Source organism: Tympanuchus pallidicinctus, unplaced genomic scaffold (assembly GCF_026119805.1).
Source record: "Tympanuchus pallidicinctus isolate F22 unplaced genomic scaffold, pur_lepc_1.0 scaffold1, whole genome shotgun sequence".
In the NCBI taxonomy this organism is placed as follows: Eukaryota; Metazoa; Chordata; class Aves; order Galliformes; family Phasianidae; genus Tympanuchus; species Tympanuchus pallidicinctus.
The window spans coordinates 58,776,516-58,801,224 of NW_026294618.1; the positions used below are offsets into that span (position 1 = coordinate 58,776,516).

Genomic DNA, 24,709 nt, shown 5'->3' on the forward strand with positions numbered 1-24,709 from the left:
AAGTCATTAACTGTTTCCATTAAATTCAATGGTTTTCCGGAGCTCCCAATTCACTATTTTAATATAAGACTGAAACATGATGTGTGCATACGCAAGTATGAAAAATGTTACTTTAAACTGGTACATTTGGAAGCTTCTTCTAAACTAGGTATGGAACTACTCAGTTCTCCAGGAGTGAAAGTGTCTGTTTCAACACTGTAGTGACATGTTTTCTTCTGTTAGTGTTTACATATATGACTACCAATATGCATCTCCATTGGCCTGCAAACATAGGACTATAAGCTAATGGTCAGGATAGAAGAATTCTTTTTCAGCTAAGAGCTTCAGGAAAAAAACTAGTTCCGTGGTGTAATTTAGAAATGCTAGTTTCTACTTTATCCACAGAGATATTTTTTTGGCCCAGAAAGCAGTTTTGGCTTCTGAGCACACTGTCAAACTGCAGCTTCCAAAACTCAAACAGATGACATAGGTTGGTACAGTCAACAACAAGGCACTCAAGAGACTACTTATGAGGGTTGCTCCAAAAGTAAAGCCTCCCATTTTCTTTTGTTGGCCCAGGATGTCAGAAGTGGATGTGGGTGATGTGGCAGTAGAGATTCAACCTTCCCACCAATATTCCATCACATTTTGTTGCTGTGTGACAGATGGCAGTTTCCTGGATTGCATCATTACTGCTGACAATGGTGTCACCACTATAAGCCAGAGTCAAAACAGCATTCCATGGAGTGGTGACATGAATTCCACATCAAAGTAAAAGTTCAAGAAATAGCTTTCAGTGGGTAAAGTGATGAGTGCTGCTTTTTGGGATAGGAAAGGGGTGACTATTCTGGATTTCTTAGAACCTGGACAAACAATCAACTCTCAGTGCTACATCATGAGGCCAACTAAGCTGAAGGCTTAAACTTCCTGAGTCAGGACAGAGAAGGAGATAACCTTTCTCTTGTGATGCAGTAATACCAGATCCTTATGCTAGTTTGAAGGCTGTGGAGCACACTGGCAATATTGACTGGACTATCCTACCACACCCACCACGTAGTCCAGATATGGCACCTTTTGACTTCCATCTGTTTAGGCTGATGCAAGATAAACTGTGTGGGCAACATTTTCTTAGCAGCAATGCCACTACAGCTGTGAAACAGTAGATCACCTCTGCTGGTGCAGATTATTACAAATAGAGCATGCAAGCTCTTGTTTATTGCTGGCAAAAATGCATGGATAATGATAGTGACTACGTTGAAAAATAGTGTTTTGTAACTGAGAACCTGCTGTATCAAATAGTGTCCTTGTGCTCTTTGTATCTGTTATCGTTTCCATGGAAATAAATAGGAGGCATTACTTTTGGAGTGACCCACATACTTCAAGAATTCTCCAAGTGGATGACAGCTGAAGTATCACTGCTTCCTTACCTGTAGGGTCTGTAAATAAAGTTTATAAAGAGCTTCGACTTCAAGAAATTTAAAAAATAAAAACTCTGCTTTTGATCAGATTTTCACGTGTTATGCCTGAGCAATGGTCACTGCTAGGATTCAGAAGCAGTGAAATGCACAAGTAGGTAAGCTGGCATGGCTCACCAGCTTCTCCAAGAGACATCTGACTCCCATCCAGCACATCTTGCTCCCTCTATCTCCACAGCTCTCCAATTCCCAACTGTTAAGTTATACGGGACTTACTTCGACTATCAGTCCATTCAAAGACTTGTGAGCTGAGACATAGGTTATACCAAAAAATGCGAAGAATTTCATACTGCCTACATAGATAATGCATGTTGGTAGAACTGAAAAAGTTTTGTTTACTGGACATCAAATATCAGTGACTGGAAACTGCTATTGTCATGAGAAGTGGGATTCCTATAGCAGCATGTTCCAGATCAAAACGTTCCAGACAAACATGAAAAAAACTAAAAAATTAAAAATTGAAAAAAAATTATATGTAAGTATTTTTATGCTATGGTTATGAAAAGCATGCAAGCTGTATAAGAAATAAATGAAAGAGAACAGAAAATCCAGTCCAGAGTCCCAAGAAATTACTATTACTATACATACATATGGATGTTACCGCTCTTCCTCCTCCTCTCACACAGAATGCACATGTAAAAATACATTCACTGATTCATACTGCACTGTATGACAGGGATGTATAGCCTTAGGCAGGCAAACATAAAAGATCCCAGCTAGGTGCTGAGTAACCATGGAAAGTAGGACAAAATATAATCAAATACTTAAATAATAAAATAAAGGTGTGTAAACCTAATGGTTCAAAGTAGTGGTTTAGCATCCAGAAGTGCTACAGCTCAGACTCCACCTGATAATCAAGTTTCACAATAGCCGATAAATAAGATAAGTGTTGAGAGCGAAGGATTCTATTCAGGAAACGATTAGCAGCCTGCTCATTCAGTTATCTCTCTAAATAAGGAAAGAAATGCTATACAAAGTACTAAACCAAATGACTTTACCTTATCATATGGAGGGTCTCTAGGCTTTTTGTTTTCATTTTCTTTTCTTTTTTTTTCTTTTTTTGGTAGAAAGTGTATCAGTAAGCCACGAGTTTAAATTACTGTAACAGATGCCTATGGATCAGATGTCCTTAGCAGAAACGATTTTCTGCTCAGGTTTTTATCAGTAAATGACAAGCACCTTTCCTTTGAGTCTCCATCACTCCCCCTCCTTCCTTTCTTCAAGTTCAGTGGAAACCAGTTCAAGCAAGCAAAGGAATCAACTAATGTAACAGCCTTTTTAAAAGGTGAAGTTTTCCATTTCAAAGGAGCCTCTAATCAATGACAGGGCGCAAAAGGGAATGCACGCATGTTTATGCGCGTGCAGCACAGACTTAGAGAAAGAAGCTTTGGGGAACACGTTCTGCAAAATCAATATGACCTAGCTAGATACAAATTTCATATCTTTTACATGAAACAAATAGATTTCTTGTACAAGCTGGGTCACAAGGATTGTGTGTATTACACCAGATTTCAATATGAAAGGTGCAAAAATTCTATTAACATTCCTAAATAATTTCATCTAAGAACATACCCAGAATCTTTCCCCTCAAAAGATTGATACAAGACTGTATCAACTTGTAAATTTTATTTTCCCTCACTGTTATTTACTTGATTGACTTCCCAGTTATGGTAGCTATCTTCTCTGTCTTCTCTAACCATATAACCAACACCCAGTTTTGTTCTGTAACAGCAATCAAAAGGTTTAGCCAAACTTTACAGCTTTGTCAGATACACCTAGCTCATTCCCCCAAAGCCAGGTGAAGAACACAACACTGCTCCTCGCTATTACTGAGCAGCATCACATTTTGTGCCAAGACCCAATCGTGCCAAGAAATGCGTGCATCTTTCTGAAGTGTTTGGGTCTTCAAAGCCTCAAGCTGATCCACTCCCACTGCCTTGTGACATTCTGTCCTACAAAACATAACACATTTGCATCGAGTACTGAGGTCATTCTATTTCCACAAAGCACACACGTTACTCTAAAACAATTTTAAAGGGAAAATCGGTTCCTGCACTAATAACTGTGTATGGAGAATGACCTGAAAATGAAATAGAACAAACAAATTGAGTGTGGAATTTTCTATTTAATGTTCTCATTTATCAGCATTCCTGGAGGAGGTAACATCCAGCACAGAAAAACAGCAGAAATCAGGACTCTTTCCTCCTCTTTGTGAATCCTCTTAGTTCTTTCTGGATGCTGTCCCAGAAATTTGTCATTCTGTGAGTTCAACTTGTTTCACTGTGAGAAAACTTCCAGTATTTATGGTATCCCCATATGGTGCTACTTGGAATATTTCTGGTAGCAAGACATTTTAGGAGGGGCATTTCATAAATAACTCCATGTTTATCACAGTTATCATGTGTCTGTTTTGCAAGCTTGCTGCTGGCACATGTTAACCACTGCATGGACGGGGTGCCCAGTTTACAGCAGTTAATCATATGGCCATGTGAAAAAGCTGTGATAATTCTCTTTTCATGAGCTAGGAAGGAAGGAGGTGAAAGGAAAAAAGTTTGAAGTTTATAAACAGCAATATTAAGAGAAAATAACCCTCTGTTTATTTTGGTGAGCACTTGCTAGGAAGTTATGTTTCAGAACAGTGCTGTTGCCTGTAAGGTTTTTCTTTGGAAATTCCAAATCTTTGAGCCATTTGACCTAAATAGCTGATTTCCCTTTACACTTAAAGATATTTTTATTTCAGAACTGGCCTAGAGGACAAGCTATCATGTCCATGCAAAGACGTTAGAGAATTGTAAGAACAGGATCAAACCACAGTGCTTGCAGCTACTACTATTTCTACAATACTTTCCATAGATCTCAATTCCAAGACAGACAACAAAAAGGTGAATTTTCTAGAACATAAATCAAGCATCTACAGCAAACTGTTTTTATACTTGTAAGAATTCACTGTATTTTAAGAAAGCCCCGTTTCCAATTATGTTTTGGTAAAACCTGATATTCAATTGCTCTTTGCACATAAAAGAAAACACTCAGGCAATAAGGATTGTCATTATTTTCTTTGGAAAAAGGAACATAAATACCAGCAAATCTCACATTGTTAATGCACAACTTGAAATGAAGGCTACATTTGACACCAGCATAAAAAGACCCAAACACCTAACAAACCTCGGTCCTGTGGCATTGGTGACTGGCTCAAAGCAGGGTGGGAGCTGGACTCTGACTGGCTGCCAGGAGGCTGTGGTGGCATCTGACTGCCTGTAACACACAGAGAAAAAAAAAGGGAAAACAGACTTGCTTTTAACATTACAGTGCACAAAACGAAGCCTTGCTGCATTTTTGAACCACTCAACAACAAAGAAAGTACCAGCTGTATAAGTCAAAGACAGAGTCCTACAGGTCTGGCTTTTTTCAGGATACTTTAGAAACCCAAGGAGGAAACACGCATAAACATATTTAGCAACGGGCATGGTGAAATGTATGATTTTGCATTGAGCAAGTTCCCAACCTCACTGACATGATCCAATTTATAGCTGCAAATCTCCTGACACTTATTTCTGTTAGAGAGTTTAAGAAAATTCAAGTCTGCTGAACAATAGGGCCCATCCTGCCGAGCTTAAACTGGCCTCCTGCCAGGCAGACATGGCCTGCCGCCAACAATATTACCAACCAAAAATTCAGTCAATACAAAAATGACTAACAACAACAGTTTAAAAAGTATTTCAATGAATCAGTGGTTTTAATATTATTTGACTGTCCATGTAGAACTTGGGAATAAAGAGTAATGCGCAGATGTATATGGTAAACGTGAAGCATATTTGAAAGGGATCAGACAGAAAAGGGGTGTCTTATTATTCAAGTAAAGGCAAAAGAAAGATATTAGCTTGCTGAAATATCCACCCAGAACAGACAGACTCATTTCTACGGCCTTGTTCAGAAGACACACACATGTCCATCCACCCACAGAGGAAAAATGGCACCCACAATGCTGTCTGTGAGGTGTAGGACACTAAATCTCCCCTTTCAATAGGCTACGTGATGCTTAATGCTGGTGCTCATTGCACTGGTTAAAGAGATCACAGAGTCACATCTCTGGGTCTCCATCCAACCCTGCATCTGTCCTTCCACCCTAACAGTGCTACCATGCCCAGCATCCAGCCTGCTGCAGCCTGGGCAGGGGGAGGACTGGGACAGGACGGCTTCTGGACTCCTGCTTTGAGATGTGGCTGCTTTCAATAGCCAAAGGCACTTGAAGACCACCTCAGGTTAGGCAACAAATATATATTTTAAGCACTTAGCCACTGCAGTGACGAGCATGTTATAAATAGCAGCAGACAGATTTATATCCCTCATCCTCAGAAACTGCTCAGATTGTTTTCCGTTTAAAAGAAATGGAAAGAATAAAAACACATGAAATAGATTTGTGCCTGCTGAGAATCATTTCCTCGTGCTTAGCAGCCACCCTTTTTTAATGGCTGAGGCGAGGTTCCTGTGGTTATTTCTGGATCTGGGAGCCCAGCTCAAGAAGAGCCAGCAGGGGTTGCTCTTTCTTTAGAGCTAAGAAGGCCCGAAGCTGGAAGTGAACTGAGGAAAGGGGCAGTGCCTGCCCTACCCCGCTTGCTTCCCAGAGTCATGGCCACCACCTATGGCCAGCCTGCACATTGACACCAAAAAAAAAAAAGAGAGAAGCGTAATGAACAAAAGGAAAACCCATGAAATGTGATTGTGTAACCAGTGCCAGCTGATGTGTCTGTGCACCGACAAATGCACGACTGCGGCCGTGCCTGCGGCACCACTACCAGGCAGCATGCTACAAGAAATCTCAACTGCTTTTGTCATCGTTTTTCCCAAGAACCATTGAAGACTTTTAAAATACTTAATGCTATTGGTAGATGCAGAGGTACTCCTGACTGCACCCCACAACTCCCAGTGGGATCCTGTCTGATGGTGGCTTGGCCAAGCTTAGGAGGCATTAATATAATGCAGAAGATATATACTAGGCTACGTACTCCAAACACATTTATAGCAGGTGTTCAATTTTTTACATTGGTATTAAGTTCAATTACCTGGCAGGAGCCCTATCCTACACATGCAGATGTGCAAGCACTGACAGGGAAAGTCAAGCTCTAGAGCTGAGCACATACAACACGTTACAGAGAAATCATCTCCATCTGCAATCTTGGAAATACACACTCTACAAATTCAGTGGAATTCTCTACAGCCTCTGTAAATATTCATGCTCTTTTTCAGTTCACTTTTTAAAGCTTGCATTCTGATCTTGGTGTTTTTTTGTTTTTTGTTTTTTTTTTTAATTGAAAGAAACCGGAGGCCTTAGATTTTATTTCACAAAAGAAAACAATTTCATAAACAAGACAATCACCTCCATATATACTCTAAGAAGGAATTAACACGCAACACAAGTGGCCATTATGCTAATGATCACGGGGTGCTACAAATTATCCAGACTCTGGACACGCCAAGTATTGCACAAAAATATTTTCAGAAAACCTGCCGTTTTATCCTTAGAAGTGATGTGAAAGGTAAAAGGATGTTAAGCACCTAAATACCTTTGAAGGCTTGAACTGAACTCTTAATTTGGGTATCTAACTCCTATTGATTGGAAGAGGATGACAGGACTTTGAAGATCCCGTCCTCCACGCTTTTTAAGTTTCTTTGTCAAGAAAAGAAATGACCTTAAAGATTTTTCATTTCTTTCCTTTAAATGATATTAATCCTCCTCCCTTTCAACCAGTATTGTAGTTGGTATCCTTGGAAGTCGCTTTAAATAATACATGAACAGACTTCTGTATTTTATTTGGGAAGGAAAACTTCTACAAAAAAAAAACAAAAAAAAAACCAAAAAAACAACCTCTTTTCTTTTTAAACATGAATTCTACAGCTTTTTAAGAGAATTAAAAAACAATACATTTTTTTCCACTGACAGGCTACTGCCTCCTTTGACCCCATGACACACAGATGGAAGTTTAAACAGGAATGACCTTTTCCCATTTTTTGTATAGTATTGTTGGCACATTGGTGAGATAATGTACCTGCTAAGCCTTACACAAGGCGAGCGCCACAGATATTTCACAATATTTCCATTATGCAAGATCACAGCAAATGCATGTTAAAATGATACGTAATGCCATACTTGTTCATTTACCTAGATTTAACATACGAGCTAAATTATTTCAGAATGTATAGTTATCTTAAAATTAGTTATTAAAACAGATACGTTTTTTTAAACAAAGTCAGTTAAAGAAGTGAGAGAATCTAAACTACTAAATAACTCAGCTATAAGCTTCATTTCTATTCTTGAAATTACATTAGAAATGCCTTTAGACATTTTGTATGAGACTTTTAAAATCTATGCTTGAAATAGAAGAGACTTCATTGTGCTTCTGGAAAAAGGTGATCTATGAAAAGTACTAAATGGTGATTGCATTATGACTATAGCCATGAAATCTGCAGTTGAAGTGTAAAAAGTAAATTCCTTAGAGCCAACATAGCAAGAAAGAGCAGACCTTTGATATCCTGCTGAGGAGGGGTCCTTGTGATGAATTACTGCCCAAATCAGTAACGTTTTGAAACATGCTGAGGGCTCTCTGCTTCCATCAATGTAATGACACTGGAGGATGCTCAGCAGCAGTACTCTGTACTGCTCTGGACAATACCTCACGGAATTGCGCCTGAACAATTGAATCAAGAAAGCACTTCAGTGATAACAGGTTCCCCCTGGGAAATTACTGGTTAAGGAGGAAAGGATGGATATCAGTACAGGAATTTCAAGATGCATGAGGAAATGGGGATCAGGGGGACAGATCACAGAAACAGACTGTGCGGAAAGGGGAACAACAGGCTCGGGCTGCAGGAAAGTCAGTAGTTAAAGGTCTTGTGGGCTGTCTTTGGGCCAATTCTCAATCTAATTTAGGAATTAAGCCCTAGAACTGTATTAATGACATTGGTTAACTACAAAATAGGCAAGTACGGTCAATACAACAGATGGTCAAAATACTACCTAGGAAACTGGAACAAGTTTAATGTTGGAGTAACAAAAACGAAAAAATCTGTACTTACAGATAAGAAAGAGGCACTTTCTGATTGACAAGCTATAGGATTATCAATTAGAAATTGGGAAAGGCAAACCAGAAAAAACTGAGCATATTTGTTGATGATTACAACTAAACACTTACTGTGACCCTGAATCAAACAAATATATTACTAGGATGAATTAAGGGAATTATTTCTAGCAAAGGTAAGGAAACTGATGTGCTACTAATGAGCCTTCAAGCACATAAAACTTGGACTAGAGGATCTTGGAGTCCTTTTCCAACTCTGGTGATTCTATGAAAACCAAAAAGGCCCAACGCTAACTGGAATGGGAACTGAGAATGTCTATGTGCATGACAGGAGACCAAAGGCATGCATATTATTTAGCATGACAAAAAGTAAAGCTCCAATTTTGTGACTTTGTTTTAAAAATATATCTGTGGCCAAATATCAAGGAGGAAAAAGAGCACAGTGTTTAGGATGATAATCAGACCATTATTGGAATTTGAAACAACTTCCTCTTAGGAATAATGAGGTCCAGGAAACCTAGTGAGTACTAAGATGAAATCTGATAAAATAATGGGATTATATCACAGTTAATGTGACAGTAGAGGCCCACAGGCCGGAAAGGACACTTGGTTTCAGATCCCTACATCAGATCATAAATAGGCTTCTGTATGGGATTGTTTTAAATGGGCTTTTCAGGAAATTGGAAGTGAGGTGCAAATGACCCCAAAGGAAAGAAGTTCTTCTATGGGCAGCATAAAGGCAGGCTGGTCATGTGGTTTGTGTTATCTCTTTCATCTTACAAAGCCTATGACCTCTAAAAAAGAAAGATTATTTTCTTCCAGACATTTATACACCGTAACCAAGCTTTCTGTTGTACCAGTATTATTTTTAAAGCAACTTACTCATCTGAATAATAAACAGCGGTTGTCTGAATATCCCTCAAATTAAGATTCACAAAACATTAATACTCTCCTCATTTTCATATGGTAAGAGATACTTCAGAAAGCCAGCAGCACGGGAAACCATTCAGATTTCCAGGCCCATACTCTGGCTACCCAAACAGCTGGGGCATTGCTGACCACCTCAGAGTGCAATGCAGGCACCTGTGGCTGAACCACGCCTCCTGGTCCCGCTCAGTACCACACTGCAGCTAACAGCCCTTGCAAGCAACAGCAGCTCTGGCAATTCTCTGCTGCCTTCTCACTAGGGCATTTTCTGAGACCTGGGAGTTCAGACAAGCCCATGACCCTCCAGCCTTGGGATAGTTTGGCCACAGAATGCATTGCTTTCTAGAAATGAGACCATAAGCAGTTGCTTTGTTCTTCTGCAGCGATGCAAAGATGCTCTTTCAGTGTGAGGATTGTCAAGCTAAATCCATGGATGCTCTGCATTGCAAAGTTATTGGAGATATTGTTAGACCAGGTCCTGATTTGCCATAGTGTCTCTTAACAAATGCATTATTCTCCAAAGACACAGGATTAGCTAACATATACCAGTATCACATACAAGCTACAATAAAATCACCAAAAGTCCTGTTCTTCAAGTGCACAATTTTCTGACAGCTACCCTTAGAATTCACACTCTACATTATTTTGCTAATTTGTATTATATTCAACATACCAAGAATTAGGTTCTGAACAAGTTCCACAAGGTCACCGTAACCGAAGTGCTAAATTCTTCTAAAATCTGCATTAAAAAATGTGCAACACTGAGTTAAGGGGGCCTGCAGGACCTCTGATCCAATTTTTCTTTGCATATATGCAACAGGATAAACATCTTTATTTCAATAGCAGAAGCTACTTGTTTGACACAATATAACATTCAATTCTAAAACAAAGATGACACTGACAGGATGAGGTAGCTATCTGATATCTTGTTTCATCCTCATTATTCAGTGTGTGGTCCCAAGGTATTACTTACGGAACACCATCCAAATGTCACCCTCACTACAGAATAAGTCATTGTATTATGGATCTTTGTGTTTTTGTGTTTTATTAGAGAAAAAAGGAAAAAAAGAAAGGAGAAATGGAATCTGGCAAATTGGACATACAAATTCTATTCCCAGGCTGTGTAACCCTTGAGTAAGGAAGGCATGGAGACTTGCAAGAAACACCCTAGTATAAACTGAAATAATTGCTAGCACTACCTGAGTAGGCTGAGTGGGCTGAGTGTCAAGTTGCAGGAAAGCAAGTACTGCCCTGAAAGCAAAGGCATCTTTGGATGGAGGGAAGGGAGCAGCAGTGGTGGCAGCAGGAGGCCCCGTTTTATCCGTGTCCCATCCAGCAGCCACCTCAGTGTTTGGACCGGAGCATCGCGCTCCCGCATCACAGATTCTCCTTCCCTGAGATTTTGGCAAGAAGCCCAAAGTTGGCTGTCAATGGAAATTTTCAAAAGAGCGCGATTCATCCAAACACAAGCAGATTTTCAAAGTCCACAGAGAGCACCTGCCTGCCCAACAAAAAGGATCCTCTCCAACAAATTTCAAAATCCTGCTGCAAACCGGCAAGGCACTGGAGCCCCACAGAATTAAGGACACCACATTTATTTTTATAAGTGAAGGCATAAGTCAGCTTAAAGCCAGGGATCACGGCTTCTCCATCCTCAATAACACCCACCCTCGCCCTTTAATTTCACTTTACAGTTATGAGAAGTTTCATTTCGGGGGATCAAATTCTTTCGGCTCTCCCCTCTCTGCCTAACTCCACATTCATTTGATGCGTTATTTCCATTAAGCTCAGGAGAGCTCGCAGCACACGATGTTTCTGCTGGAGGCCAATCCAGAACCACGCAGCCCAGGATAGCAACCAGTTAAGTCTTCCCTAATCCCCGCATTCAGAAATGGTGGCTGATGGAGGCTGGGGCGCAGCAGCTGAATAGAAGCAGCAAACTCCTATTTCTCTCACTAGGCCAAATTAATAAAAACAAAACCTGAATTCTCCTCCTCGTTTCCCTATTCTTCCACCTCCCCAATATTTTTCCTCTTTCAAACACTTTTTTTGTTTGAGAAGCTTAATGTTTGGCTGCCTTCTGAAGAAACGGGCACAGTGACAGATGAAAGACTGTATTCAGCGTATAATTCAGAATAGGAAAAAATCGACCGCTGTGCATTTAAGATTCTAACAACCTTGCAATTTTGTATAGCCGTTTTCCCCAACCCGTTCTTTTGAAGAAATCTGCTTTTATTCTGCTAATAACTAACCACAGTTGCAGCAGCATGGATCCGATTAGCAGTTCTTACGGTACAAAGGAGAGAGGGGGAGGGTTGTGAACAGGGTTGCCAATTTGTCCACCTGGGTCCCCATGAGAAAGATTAGATGAGGCGCTCGCTCCTTTCTTCCCCACTCACTCGCTGCTCCTCACTAGAGAAACCTCTTCAAAGCTCAGCCTCCGACTTCATTTTTTTCCCCAAGTCTCATTCAACCACCCCCCCACATGTTTTGCACTTTGTGCCACCACCTCCCTCCAGAGCACGGAGCAAATTGGGCCAGGAGGGACCGCAGGGGCCAAGGCAGCAACTCGCTCAGTGCATTCTCTCCCATCTCTGTAGACCCCAGACTTTTTCTGGGGTCCTGTTCTCTGAAATTTGTGTAAAACATCAAGAAAAAGTGCTTATGTTCTTCAGTGAATGATCCCAATCCTGTAAACATACTGTATTTTTTACGCTGTCCCTTTAAGCCTTTCACAAAAATGATAGCATAGCTTGCGTTCAGACTGAACGACTGCTTAGATTTAGTCATTCGTAATTACTCGGGACGTGACATTACATGTTTGTTAATACAAAAAGCATATGCTTCAGCTAGAGAAAAAACATTCTCAATTTTTGTATAAAATGTCAATTAACCAGAATGTTAAATTGTTATTGATACAAGTACTAAAAAACCCAAAGCTCTCAACGAAGGACTGGGTACATTTCCTCACTATATTTTGCTCATTTCTTGCAGAAATGAAACCTATCTTGTCACGCACCTGAAATTAAAAACATAATAATTCAATTTAGGAAATAAATCCAAGTTCCCAAAGAAATAATTTTCCATTATCAGTGTTCATTCTCTGCACTGCAGTCGTAACTACAAATAGAATTTTTCTCCAAACCATTCCTCATGTTTTCTGCTTCTTGTGGAGCCTGAGAAGCATGAGAAATGTAGCAGAAATACACTTCCAGTATCTGCCATCTGATAGAAACCTTCAGTCCTCATTTCAGCATTGCCAAATTTTAACAAAACTGTTTCTCAACTTTTCATTTGTAGTATTTCTACTGTAAAATCAAGCAAGATACCAAAGAAAAGGTAAATAGGAAATGAAAGTGCTGTTTCTTATCTGTATTTCTTTTTCCTTGACCCTGCTCCGTGTAAGAGTTGTTCAAGATCAATATTAATCATCTGGTGGTGTTGGCTCTGGCGCGTTTCACTCCTCCCTGCTCCCAAGCCTCTCAAGTTCAGGCAGGTAGGTGGAAAGTGGAGCAGAGCTGTATGTGGCAATGAGCTATTTTGCTCGGCCTGCCTGCTACCTCTTGTACTACTCCATCACCTGTGATTAATAGGCATTTTAGTAGTAAAATGCACGTGCTCTCATTAATGCTATCCTCAAAAGGATCAAAATCTTTTTCAGCTGATCCGCACTTCGTTCTGAATTAAAATGCACACAGCACAGCCAGTGCTGCTTTTGAGAAAGAAAATGGCGACGTGCAAGCACAAAGGCTGAAGGCACCTGGAGGCAACCTGCCTCCACCAATGCTAGGGCTGCTCTCCCCACAGACAAGATCCATTCTGCCACACTTTGGCCTGCCCAGCAGCAAGGAGCTCTGCACACCAGTGTGGAAGCGACTCCTCACGCATTTCAACAGCTCACAACTTCCCTGTGGTTCTGAAGGTCAGGCGGGTGGCTGGCAGCTGAGCACCCAGCCCACAGCCACCGCTGCTGTGTCACTTTCTGTTTGGAAGGAGGACGATCAGCATTAGCAACCCCTGGTTCTATCATTTATAAACATGCAGATGTGGATTATTAAAGATTAATGCATTTTGGGATTGGTGTCGGCATTCCGTTTGTCTCATGCCGAAACCAATTCTGTTCTTCATTAGTCAACGACAACCCACATCACCCTGTTGTGGAAGAGAAATCAAAGGTGCAAGTGTGAATTGAGAATAAGTGATGAAACTGATTACTAAGAAACTTAACGGCTGTAATCAATCAACACATCACAATAATTTGAGTCCACTGCTATCTGGAGACAGGGAGCAAACAGGAACGTTAGCAGTCGTGGACCACTGATGTTCTCTGCTTACTTTATGAAGGCCCATTTGGCATCTTGAGCTTTGTATCCACCTGCAGAATGGAGCTGTTACAGAGCTGTTTGAAGCTCTCCATAGCTCAACCTGCATAAACTCTGTCCCTAAAGAGAATGCCTTGCTTTTCATTAATCTTTTAAAAATATTACCTGGAAGTATTGGAAATGTTCTCTTTTTGAAGTTAAATGTCTCTTTTGTAGCTGAATGTAACTCAAGCTGCCTTTGCAGTTGCTGAGGTTCCTTCTCTAAGGAGAGCTGTGCCATGTTCCTGTCCAGGCAGTTCTGACCCTGACTCTAAGATACAAAGGTTGCTATTCATATGCCTGAGGGCAGAGATACACAGTCCCCACCAACACCAAAAGCTCTAAAAACCCACCTCACCATGGGGCAGGCTGCATTTATGCCGCATTTTGCCTGGGCATAACAACTACCTGTGAATGTGAACAGCATGTGAGAGGCTTTTCCCATTCATTCATCACTGCCTAATATCGCAATGGGTAAGGGAGTGAAAGACAACTTGTTCACTTATGATAGTACTGAATGCACTATTTGCAACTGTTTGCAGGAAAAGTAGTATTATGTATGGCCAAATAACAACCACAGAAAAAGAAAGAAGTCATACTTCAAGAAACAAATACACGTTATCTTAAATTTCTTGCAAAAAATCTAAGTAGAAAATAATAAGAAAAAAAGGTACATTAAAATGTAAACAACAATAAAACAATGATGGCCTTAAAGCACACATCTAAAGCTAAAACTAAATAAACCTGTTAAATCCTGTCAGCTCTGCTAAGTATGGTTGAATTTTAATGTGTGAACCAGAGCACATGCATAATTATGCAAAGATTTTAATTGGATTTCAACAGCCTCCTTTCTCCAGGTGAATGTGCATAAGCGCAGGGCAAGTGGGGCTGCAGGAGGTGGCCTGCCCTGTGCATGCTGCCAGGGCATAAGGCCAGGGTGATGGAAACAGCTCCAGCAGGGGCAAAAGGAGACAAACAGTGCAAGGGACAAAGCACAGCCATGGGATGTGCGTCCCTCTGGGTCACATTCATATGAAGGGTTTGTAGGGTGCTGGATGCTGTGCTCTGTGAGCCTGCAGGATGATCTGTCGATGGGGCTTTGGCTCTTCATCACTCTCTTGCACAGCAATTACAACCCAATACGGAAATCACTGAAATGTCTGACTATGAAATACGAAAGCTGGTAGATCAGGTATTAAGCAAATGAAAACATCGCAAACTGAAAAATAAATACTATCCCTAAAAACCACCACCCAGGGCACACTGAGTTTGGCGATCTTTTTGTTGCTTTTTTACCTGAAGCTTAACTCCAAGATGATGAAAAACAGCAGGCTGGTGGTTCTGGAATACAAAACCCTCTGTCGTAAAGAAAATACAACAGGAGGAACTTGAACAGCATGTCTGTGTCTCATTTCATTTCCTGCACCTGTTCTGGGAAGAACACCTCTGCAGAGAGGCCCCCCGCCCTCCCTGATCTCTCTGGCCAGGCTGGAGCAGAAGAGCAGCTCTCACAGCACCTTCTGGAGCACGGGTTCTTCTCAGGAAATTCAACTGAGACTGTTTGCCTTTTTCATGATGCCTTGGGACAACAGACTGTTAATCAATGGTGACCCAGGCCGAATTGTAATAGAAAACATAGATCAGCTGCTTCATATCCCAGAGTCAAAATTTTCTCCAGAAAGAGGGCCTGCAATTTACCTATTTTACTTCCTCTTAAAAAAAAAGAAAAATTAGAAATGTTCAAACTTTCAAAGAAAGAGGTTTAAGAGATCGTTACATGAAACATTCATGTATTTCATTTGCAAGCATTTTAGAATTGCAAAACTGCTGAATGGATATTTTGTGCAGTAGCAGTGATTAAGAACACAGCTACGTCAATGGCATTTTGTGTTTTGTATTTTTTCTGGTGTGGATGCCAATGAACAGCATGCATCTTCCTTGCAACAGCTTGTTGCAAGGTTTTTGCCTCCGGAGAAGCCGAGGGGGAAAATATTGATGTATGTGTTAAAATAATCTTTCTAGACAGGGGGACCACGTCCATTTCAAAAGGATATAATCCTCTTTCTTGTTCTGCAATTATGGGGAGGTATCTGTAAAACTTCAGCAAAGAATACAGCATTATAAATTCACTTTTGTATGGTACTCTTCTCTCCCTCAATGTTTGAGAAGAGTCCATGCTCTATAATATACCAGTAGTGGAGGTCAACAGAGCAAGCACGTGGAACAGCTCCATGCCAAGAAAATTTTTTCCCAATTCTTGTTTAAAGCACAACCAGTGTCATCAGCTTGTCTTGCTGCAGCTACTTCTGCAAACAGTACAAACCTATGATTTCTCCTTTTATATAGCACAAAATAAACCACTGCCCTACTCAGATTTTAGTAATAACTTTAAGACTATGATAGACTAACCACTATACTTTTTTTTTTTTTTTCCTCTCAATGTTTACACCATTAGTCAGCCCACACACTGACTTACATGTACACTAAGGGAAGAATTCTTATTAGAGCACTCTCTGAGCACCCCCATTTCCCTTTTCCTCCTCCATTTTTTCCTCTAGTGCTATTGTAATTCTGACCACTTCAGGAAGGAAAGATCCCTGGTCTGAAGAGAGCAGAGCTGATCACAGAATGGAACACACCCACTGCCTCATATAATTACCAGCATTAAGTGTCTGGGGTAATTTTAATCAGAGGGGGGTGCTGACCACTGGGCAGAATAAATGGAGAAGACTGACAACGGCATTCCTAGGTAAGAGTATCCACACATGGATTTCTTCCTGAATATTCTAACTCCTTTATGAAAAAGAAGACTCCTTTATAAAAGAAGACATTGATATAATTGTAACAGTAAAAACTGCAGTGCAGCTTATGCTTTACAGAGTGAAAATAAGCTTGTTCGTTCAGAGGGTAACCTAAAATACATTGAAAGTGTATGTAAAAAGATACTTGTACACCACAATTTCTGAAGGCAGCATTTGCTGTTAATTATTAGTATAACATACTCTTATTTTCTATACAAATACAAATTAATGCAGAGGTTTTAAAATAATATAATCTATTAACTCACACAAAATCTGCTCATCCATCACATGCTAAGCAAACCCTGGCTTATCAGCAATCTTCAACACAACTCTTAATATTAAAAATTTTTGCTGCTTACACCACAAGGGAGAAAGAGCTGACAAAAGCCTTTGGCCACCGAGATCAAAACTGGAGATGTGGGAGGGGGAGAAAGTGGAGTTTAGTGTATTTACATTTTTGCTTTGTTGGTAAACCGGAATGGTTGGGCAGGAAGCTAAAAAAAAAAAAAAAAAAAAAAAAGGTGAAATTAACATCCACTACGTCTTCTGGCAACAGCAGTGCATTTTGATGATGTGCTGTGTCAGCTTCCACTAATGGTTTAGGATTGAATCAGGCACGGCTAAAGACCTAAAGCAGTGCAGGGCATCGCATCTCATCTTCTGGAAGAACATGAACCCTAATTATGAAGATGGCTACAAAATAAAGAGATCAGGAATTCTGGCAAAGTAGAATAGTGAATCACTTATTAGGACATCAGAATATCATTTTACATCATTAAAAATTGTAAAAGAGTAAGATTTCAGTCCTGTAACAAAAGTGTGTCAGAAAGAGAAGTGTTAACCCTTTTCAGATAAAACCCTCTCAAAACAAAACATGCCGAAGTTGCTTTTTCTACTCTTAGAGATTAATTTCCCTGATCTATTCTTGTTATATAAATGGAGACAAAGGCTGTATACGTGTGCCACTTACTGCACAAAATATCCGTTCAGTATTTCAGAGTACAGAAAGGAAATGCCCACTGAGCTAGGGATGTGCCAATGTCAGTGTTGCCAGCACCAGTCCATTCCCATGAAATTCACAACGTGTGACAGAAAGCAATACGGCAAGGCAGACTTGCAGTGGGGTGAGGAAGCAGCTTAAACAGGCAATGGAACTGAATCAGCCATTTGGGAGGTTTAATAGGGGGTTGTCTGTTTTCCTGCCCTTTTGATGTTAAATTAGTCGTCAATTTTGTTGCAATGAAGGAGGCATGAGGAAAAGGATGCTTCTCTTCCAGTGAACCCTGGGAAAGCAACACCTTTATTTTAAAGGCCTTCCCACCAAGAACCCCCTGCAACATTTTGGCTTTCCCTAGCCGTAGCTATCAGCAACACAACAGCTGCTCATTTTACAATGACTTGCTGGAGAGAGAATGATTGAAAGAGCCAATCTATGTCACATGGAGAAGCTGTGGCACAACATTGCAGGAGGTAATAGGAGAGGAATGAGGTCAGAACAAACAAGGGTAGGGTGAGAAGAAAGAGGAAAATAGGAGTGGAACAAAATTGTTATAGGAGAGACGCCAGACTACTCAGTATATGTGCAAAAAACAGCCACAACCTGAACACTGCAAGCAGCCCAGAGAAATGCAAACAAGCTCTATTACTTTTTGCCAGTGTCCTGTGACTACAGCAGATGAAGAAGCCTATAAAATCCTAGTAATTAAGCACAACGGTGGGAAAGCAGGTGAATGGGGAGAAATGATGAGCACAGTGGAGTTCACATGGCCTGGAAACCCGAGCATCCAACAGTGTCCCACTAGTCACCGGGTTTTAAATAGCAGTTTTACTCATTCCATTTTGTAGCTTGAGAAACTCAACAGCAGCAGCAGAGCTAATGAAGCTGCCCGGTTTTCCTCAGAAGATGGCAGTGCACTAGCTCACAACTGAGAGCTCACCTTTATCAAAACAGGTAGATAAGAAGGTTGCCCAAACCAGGGAAATCAGTGGCAGGCAATTCTGATTTATTGCCATTCATAAAAAGATTTCCTAATATGTCTTTCGTGTTACCACAACAGACTAGAAAATGTGCATTCTAACTGACACATTTTCTATGAAGAGCTGACACTTTTCATTAGGTCAGCAACAGAAACAAAAGTTTGGGCTCAGCTGAAGAGAAGCGACTTTGATTCTGACCTTTCAGCCCACACCTCTTTTTACCCCAAAGAAATTAATTTGATAAAAGTTATTACTTCTTCCTACAAATCATCCTGCTCACACCCTTTTCTGTCATGGCTGCAATAAAACTATTTTCATCTTCACAACACTCTTCCTCTACTCAGCAAGCAGGTAGGTAAAATATCAATGAATTTGTTTGTCCAAATCTGACTGTTTAGAGATAGTCAAAACTGAAAGCTGAGAGCTTTCCAAGAAATCACAACCTCAGTTTACAACCTAAGACAATACAGGAAGGAAGTCAAGATTTCCCATAAAGCCACTGAATTGGGTCCTGATTGCAAAGTGCAAGGATTGGCTTAGACTGTGGGAACAGCTACCTTTCCAGCTGGGTAGACTCTTTGACTTCACTCAATAACAGGGAAAGGTTTCTACACTGCGCAGTTTGAGATGCACAGCAAATACAAAGTCACCATCCTGCCTGTAATACAGAGGCTTCTGTCTTGTCACTTTTCCTGCTGTTCCTGCCCCACCTGAGCACATGCTGCCAGCTAGAGAGGCTGGAGGGAAGAAGAAATGACTGTGGGGCATACATGCTGCATCAGGGCTTGACACACTCATTTCAGATGCAACCAGCATGAGTGCACTGAGCTTACTCACCTTTGCTTATCTAGTTCGACCTCTGTGTACAGATAGGCATGTACATTTCCCCGGTTTAACCTTTATATGGAATACCAAAAAACATACTGCTCACTGCATCTTAACTTGCATTTGGTCCACAACACATCTAATGATAAAAAGTTGCAATTTCTCTTTCTTTCAACCGAGCTTCACACTGATTTGTTGTGCTTTTGTCAGCAACTGATGTCACCTCAGAGTAATGCCAGTACTGTCCAACTACTTCGAGTTTCTCTAGCATTCAAAATGTTAGAAAACAATAAAAGAATTGAGCGTCTAAAAGAGAACAAACTCATGTAAAATACCAAATTTTTTTTTTTTCTTTTTCTTCTGAGTACGTTGGAAGGTTTTCACAAATTTCTGAATATACATGGATGATATTGTACCAACACTGCCAAAGAAGTGCAAGTGGCAAACATAATACCGTTGTTTAAAATACTATTGGGTCTGGATTCCTAGTCATGTGTTGATCTTTGCAAGTATTAAATAAGATCTCATAAGAAATTTCACATTCATTTCCTGAACTCCATTTTTAAAAGACAAAGTTGAAAAAAGTATGCCTCAAACTAAGGGTCACAAGTCACCACAGAACTCCAAGAGACAAAGACAACAAAAACACAACGTAAAAATAGAAAAGGGATCCTGTAAATATGTGATAGATAGATGATCATGAACCAAACACATAAAAATAGCATTAGTTGCATGAACTGGGCCATGAAAAAGACATTTAAGAAATATACTCGTGGAGTCAAGTTCAGAATTTTGAGAGCTCTGAGGACTTGGAAGCTGAAATTATCCCTGCTTTATTTATGCATTTCTTAAGAGAAGAAGACACTAAAAATGCAGAATTCTCCTAGAATTAAGAATTATCAATCTAGAAGTAATTTTAATATACAATTATAAATCTATTAATTGCATTTGTTGCAACAAGCTTACCTGGAATACTTGCTGGAGAAATGGGACCAGACCTAGACTGGTTGCTTCCAACAGGAGAGCCTACAGGGGAAGGCGATGGGCCCCCGGGGATGCCAGAGAGATGTGGTGAAGCATGAGGGGAGAATGGAGACTGTGCAGGGTTGCTCTGCTCCCCTTGGCTGCTTGTAGAGCCTGATGCGCTAACAGCTGAGCTCAGCGTTGCTTCAGTTCCAGTCGGCAAATCGTCAATGGATCCAGACAAATCCTGAAGAAAAAGGAAAAGGTGCATTAGTTGCAAGAACTAATACACGAGCCACAAGACATAAAAACTGGCACGGTGACCACATCTCCTTGTTTACTTACTATGGTAGCTAACTAAGAGGTTTTCTTTAATGCTGGTTCATGTAGTTAAACGATGTCAGTAAATTAGGATAGTATGCACAATTCTCCACTTAATCTCTAATTCTTCTGAGAAAAAGAACCAGCAACGGTAACAAATGAATTGGTATCAAATTCCCTCAGCACTGAATTTAACCTTTTCCATCTGGATTAAGCTTTCAGAATTAATCCCACAAATTCTACCTGAGCATATGAAAGCTAATAAAAATGAGTTATCAATTTCACTTCAACACCGTATTTCACGTTTGGGATTGTTCCCGTTAGAATCACAGTTTATATACTTCACTCTTTAAACCATCATCAAAATGACAGAAGAAAAGTGTAAAATACACAGCCCTCATAATATTCGCATTCAGCTCCTTCACCTTCCAGGAGAGGGAAAACAACAACGCCCTGCCCTCACCAGCAATCCAGAACCCATTGGCCACCTGAGAGTAAGGAAGGCTGCTTCTTTATTTCCATCCAACACCAGTTTGACCAGCATCCAGTTCACAGTTTCTCTTCAATTTCATCTGAGTATACCTCAAAACAGCTGCTCCATTTCACTTCAAAAATGCTGCAATTTTCAATGTTTTCAATGAGGAATCTCCTTCACTGGTCAACGCACTTCCAAATTCTAACTACAAGTTGCTGGGCATATCTCATAGAGCTAGTTACATCTATCTTTGGATCTGTGGGAGTAGTTTGGTTTTAAATCACTGTAAAATCAGATGTGAAAAAATAGGAATGTTGTGATGTGCCCTCTAACTTTCAGGAAAAAAATATTAATTCCTAAGCATGACGAGAAGATCGCAGGTAGCTGTGCTTCTGTCAGTATTTGGCAAGACGCAAGCCAAGGAGCATACTGCTATTTCTATTAGTGAATTAAGGCAGAGAGCTATTTCACATATAAAACAAGTCATGAATTGACCTTTGGGGCTTCGAATAATTGGGATGACACAGAGCATGCTACTCCAGTTGACAGTGATTTCATTTGTCTGACTCATGCCAGCAGTTCCTCTGGAGACAAGGGGCCAGGCATCTGAGGAACACAAAGACAGCTGGGCTCTGCTTGGGCAAAGAGCTCAAGAAGCAAGGACTAACTGCTGTCTAATTTTCATAACAAAAATAAAGTTATTTTTAGAAATTACAGAACTTGGACAAAATTCAAAGTGGTGTATTCAGAGTAAGAATGCTGCCTGATCTCCATCACAAGAGGCTCACAGCTAGCCTTCCCTAATAGACAGTCAGTCTTCCAAGGCACGGAAATAGTAGGATTAGCACTTCAGGCACCAGTAACATTCATAAAAAGCCACCTAGAATGTTATGTGTTATTCCTCCTCAAACATAAAGGTGTACGTAAATACAACTTGCCCAACTTAGCTCTCTACAGGACACCTCACAGCCCCTACTCCCAAACGTGCATTGAACACAATACTCCAGGCACAACACTCACTACAGGTTAATTTTCCTTTTTCTGACAAGCACAAAATTGTATTTGCATTTCATTAGGCGTATGGAAAACAAAGATTGAAGTTTTCAAACTTAATTTATGTGTGAACTCAGCGTTCACCAGAGAACAGTTCCAAGTCCCTATAAACGGAAATTTAATTGTGATGTGGTGCTGGCAATAAACTATTTTCATTGTTTCTTTTTTGAAACTGTTTGCTGTAGAAAATGTAAACAAGAAATAACACTGCTTGATACTACGTAGAGTAACGCTGGAAGTGTTCACAGTAGAATGCAACTGACAAACAGGTAAGCAATTACTGCTTTTCCATACATCATACGGTACTCTTAAATGGAATCAAATCTCTGCTGTCTTAATGTGTAACGAATGCTGCAGGAAGTGCTGATAAAACAAATGCTGCTGAAAAGCATATAATCAAACTCCAAAACCCGAATGCAGCAGAAAAGGGCCTATTCAAAATGAATACGAATTCTGTGTAAAAAAGTAGATAGGCACCCAGCTGATAAAAGATACAGAAAACACACAGCTTTGCATTTAGAATAGCTAAGTTTTTTAAGTGGTGTTTGGACTAAAGCTTTCATTTGCTTCGGTAAGCCACAAAGAGCATGAAAAACAAACAAACCAAAACGAAAAAAAACCATGAAGCAGTTAGCAGCGTCCGTGATGAAAATTATCGGTCGTTCAGGGATCAAGGCACAACTTGACAGTTCCCCCCAGCACCTCCCTGACATGCTGAGCGTGTGTGCAAGAACGTAGGGACAAGAACTAAGTTCATTTTTCCATCAGGTCGCATTATGACTTCTCATTTTGCTAATCTCCCGTGGGGGTGGAGTGACTGACATGTCCCAGGCATTTCCTCAAGTGCATGCCTTCAAGGGATTTCCTCGCAAACCTGATGCAACTCATTCATAAAAGCAGAAAAGAAAGAAGGAAGCTCACAGGACGCCAGCACGGGGCTGTGCCACCCTCCTGCAATGAGCACAGGCCCTATTGTGCTGCACGCATGCGTGCAGCAGGATGTCCTTTTGAGGCTGGGGAGAGAACATCGACACGGCCATCCATCCAGCTCCTCTGCCGAGGAGGTTATCATAGCAACGGTATTGATCACATCAACTGTGACAGCTGATAATAAGGTTGCTCCCAGGACTGTATGAAAGGTCTGCTGTCCATTTAGGCACCTGGGCTGTACTATACAACATTTACTTTGTGTTGCCATGGGGTAAATGAGCATTATCAGCCATTCTGTCCAGGGTGGTTTGCAAACCATTACTGTGTACTCTTTACAAACATGCACTTCATGGACTTACTTCATCTTTCAAGGTAAAAGTATCAGTAGGTGAGCAACTGGGAAATTTCTAGCATAAAAAAGCTTTAGAAACACCTCTGTTATCCACGAGAGCTAATTGGGAAATTAAAGTGAAGAGGAAGAAAGACCTTGTGGGAAGCTCCCAGACTGAAAGAGCAGAAGTTGGCTTACCGTTCTCCTAATATCAGTATTTTAATGCTTGTGTTTTTCTTTAGTGTAGCATAACAGTAATGAAATCGTGCAATTTCTACTTCACAAACTTTTATTAATATAGAAAATATTGTACGTGTACACATCATATGCATAAATTATATGGATATACCTGCATTTACTTAGTATATCCATATGTAAAGCTATTAAAAATCCTGCTAATAAGAGAAATTCACAGTGGTTTAAGCATACAGCCTAGTTAACAAAGAAGCTCTGTAACTAATACTCCTCTAGAGGACAATTTAGTCAGCAGGGCACCAACTCTATTCTTCTTTTATAAGTACTATCAGATCTATGATTCCTGTAAGAACAGAGAGACCTTACTTATTGCATCTCATTCAAACCAAGGCACCTTCAAGCTACAGTGCTTCCATTTATCTTGTTGGAAAGTTGGCAGGTTAGGTAATTGCAGGGATTCTTTTAAGGGGCTGAAGTCCCCTTACCCTAAGGCACGTCTTAAATTTTGCCTCTTTTCAGAGGTCCTATCTGGAAAGCACTCATTTTTTTGAGTAAAATATAGCAAGTCTGGAATTACCAGAAACCTCGTTATACAGACCTATTTCTTGCAGAATAATCTTAGTACTTCTGCCTGTTGTTATGACTGTATTTTCAAATGTGATACCAAATCTAAGGAAAAATAGAGGACGTATTTTTTCCCCCCACTCTGTCATGAATCCTTATCAACATTCTGTATTCTCAGTCAGTGTTATGTTCTGTATTATTCAGGACTCCCCAATCAGCTTTCCAAGTTCATTTCTAGGCAATACTTTGATTAGAAATGAGAATGTCCCAGCACACGATTTCTCTTGTTCAGCTAAATGTTTTATCTTCCACTATCTTCACTTCTAGCTTCACTTTTCACCCATACACAATCTTTATTCTTGTCTTTCTGACAAGTACAAGAGCTAAAATGAACAGGATCACATTGTGCACAGGATTATAATGTTATGCTTTCCTGGTGGTGTGATCTTATCAGCC

At 40.3% G+C, this 24,709-nt stretch overlaps 1 protein-coding gene across 8 annotated transcripts in view; it reads right to left on the bottom strand.

Annotated features, from left to right (window-relative positions):
- Nucleotides 1-24,709, bottom strand: part of ARID1B (AT-rich interaction domain 1B) — a 317,889-nt gene that overhangs the window by 78,346 nt on the left and 214,834 nt on the right. For all 8 annotated transcript variants that reach the window (XM_052684763.1, XM_052684754.1, XM_052684719.1 and 5 more), the window contains 2 exons: nt 20,388-20,631; nt 4,620-4,709 (listed from right to left, as the gene is read on the bottom strand). In XM_052684763.1, the coding sequence (XP_052540723.1) occupies nt 4,620-4,709; nt 20,388-20,631 (334 nt within the window). The remainder of the gene's footprint in view (nt 1-4,619; nt 4,710-20,387; nt 20,632-24,709) is intronic.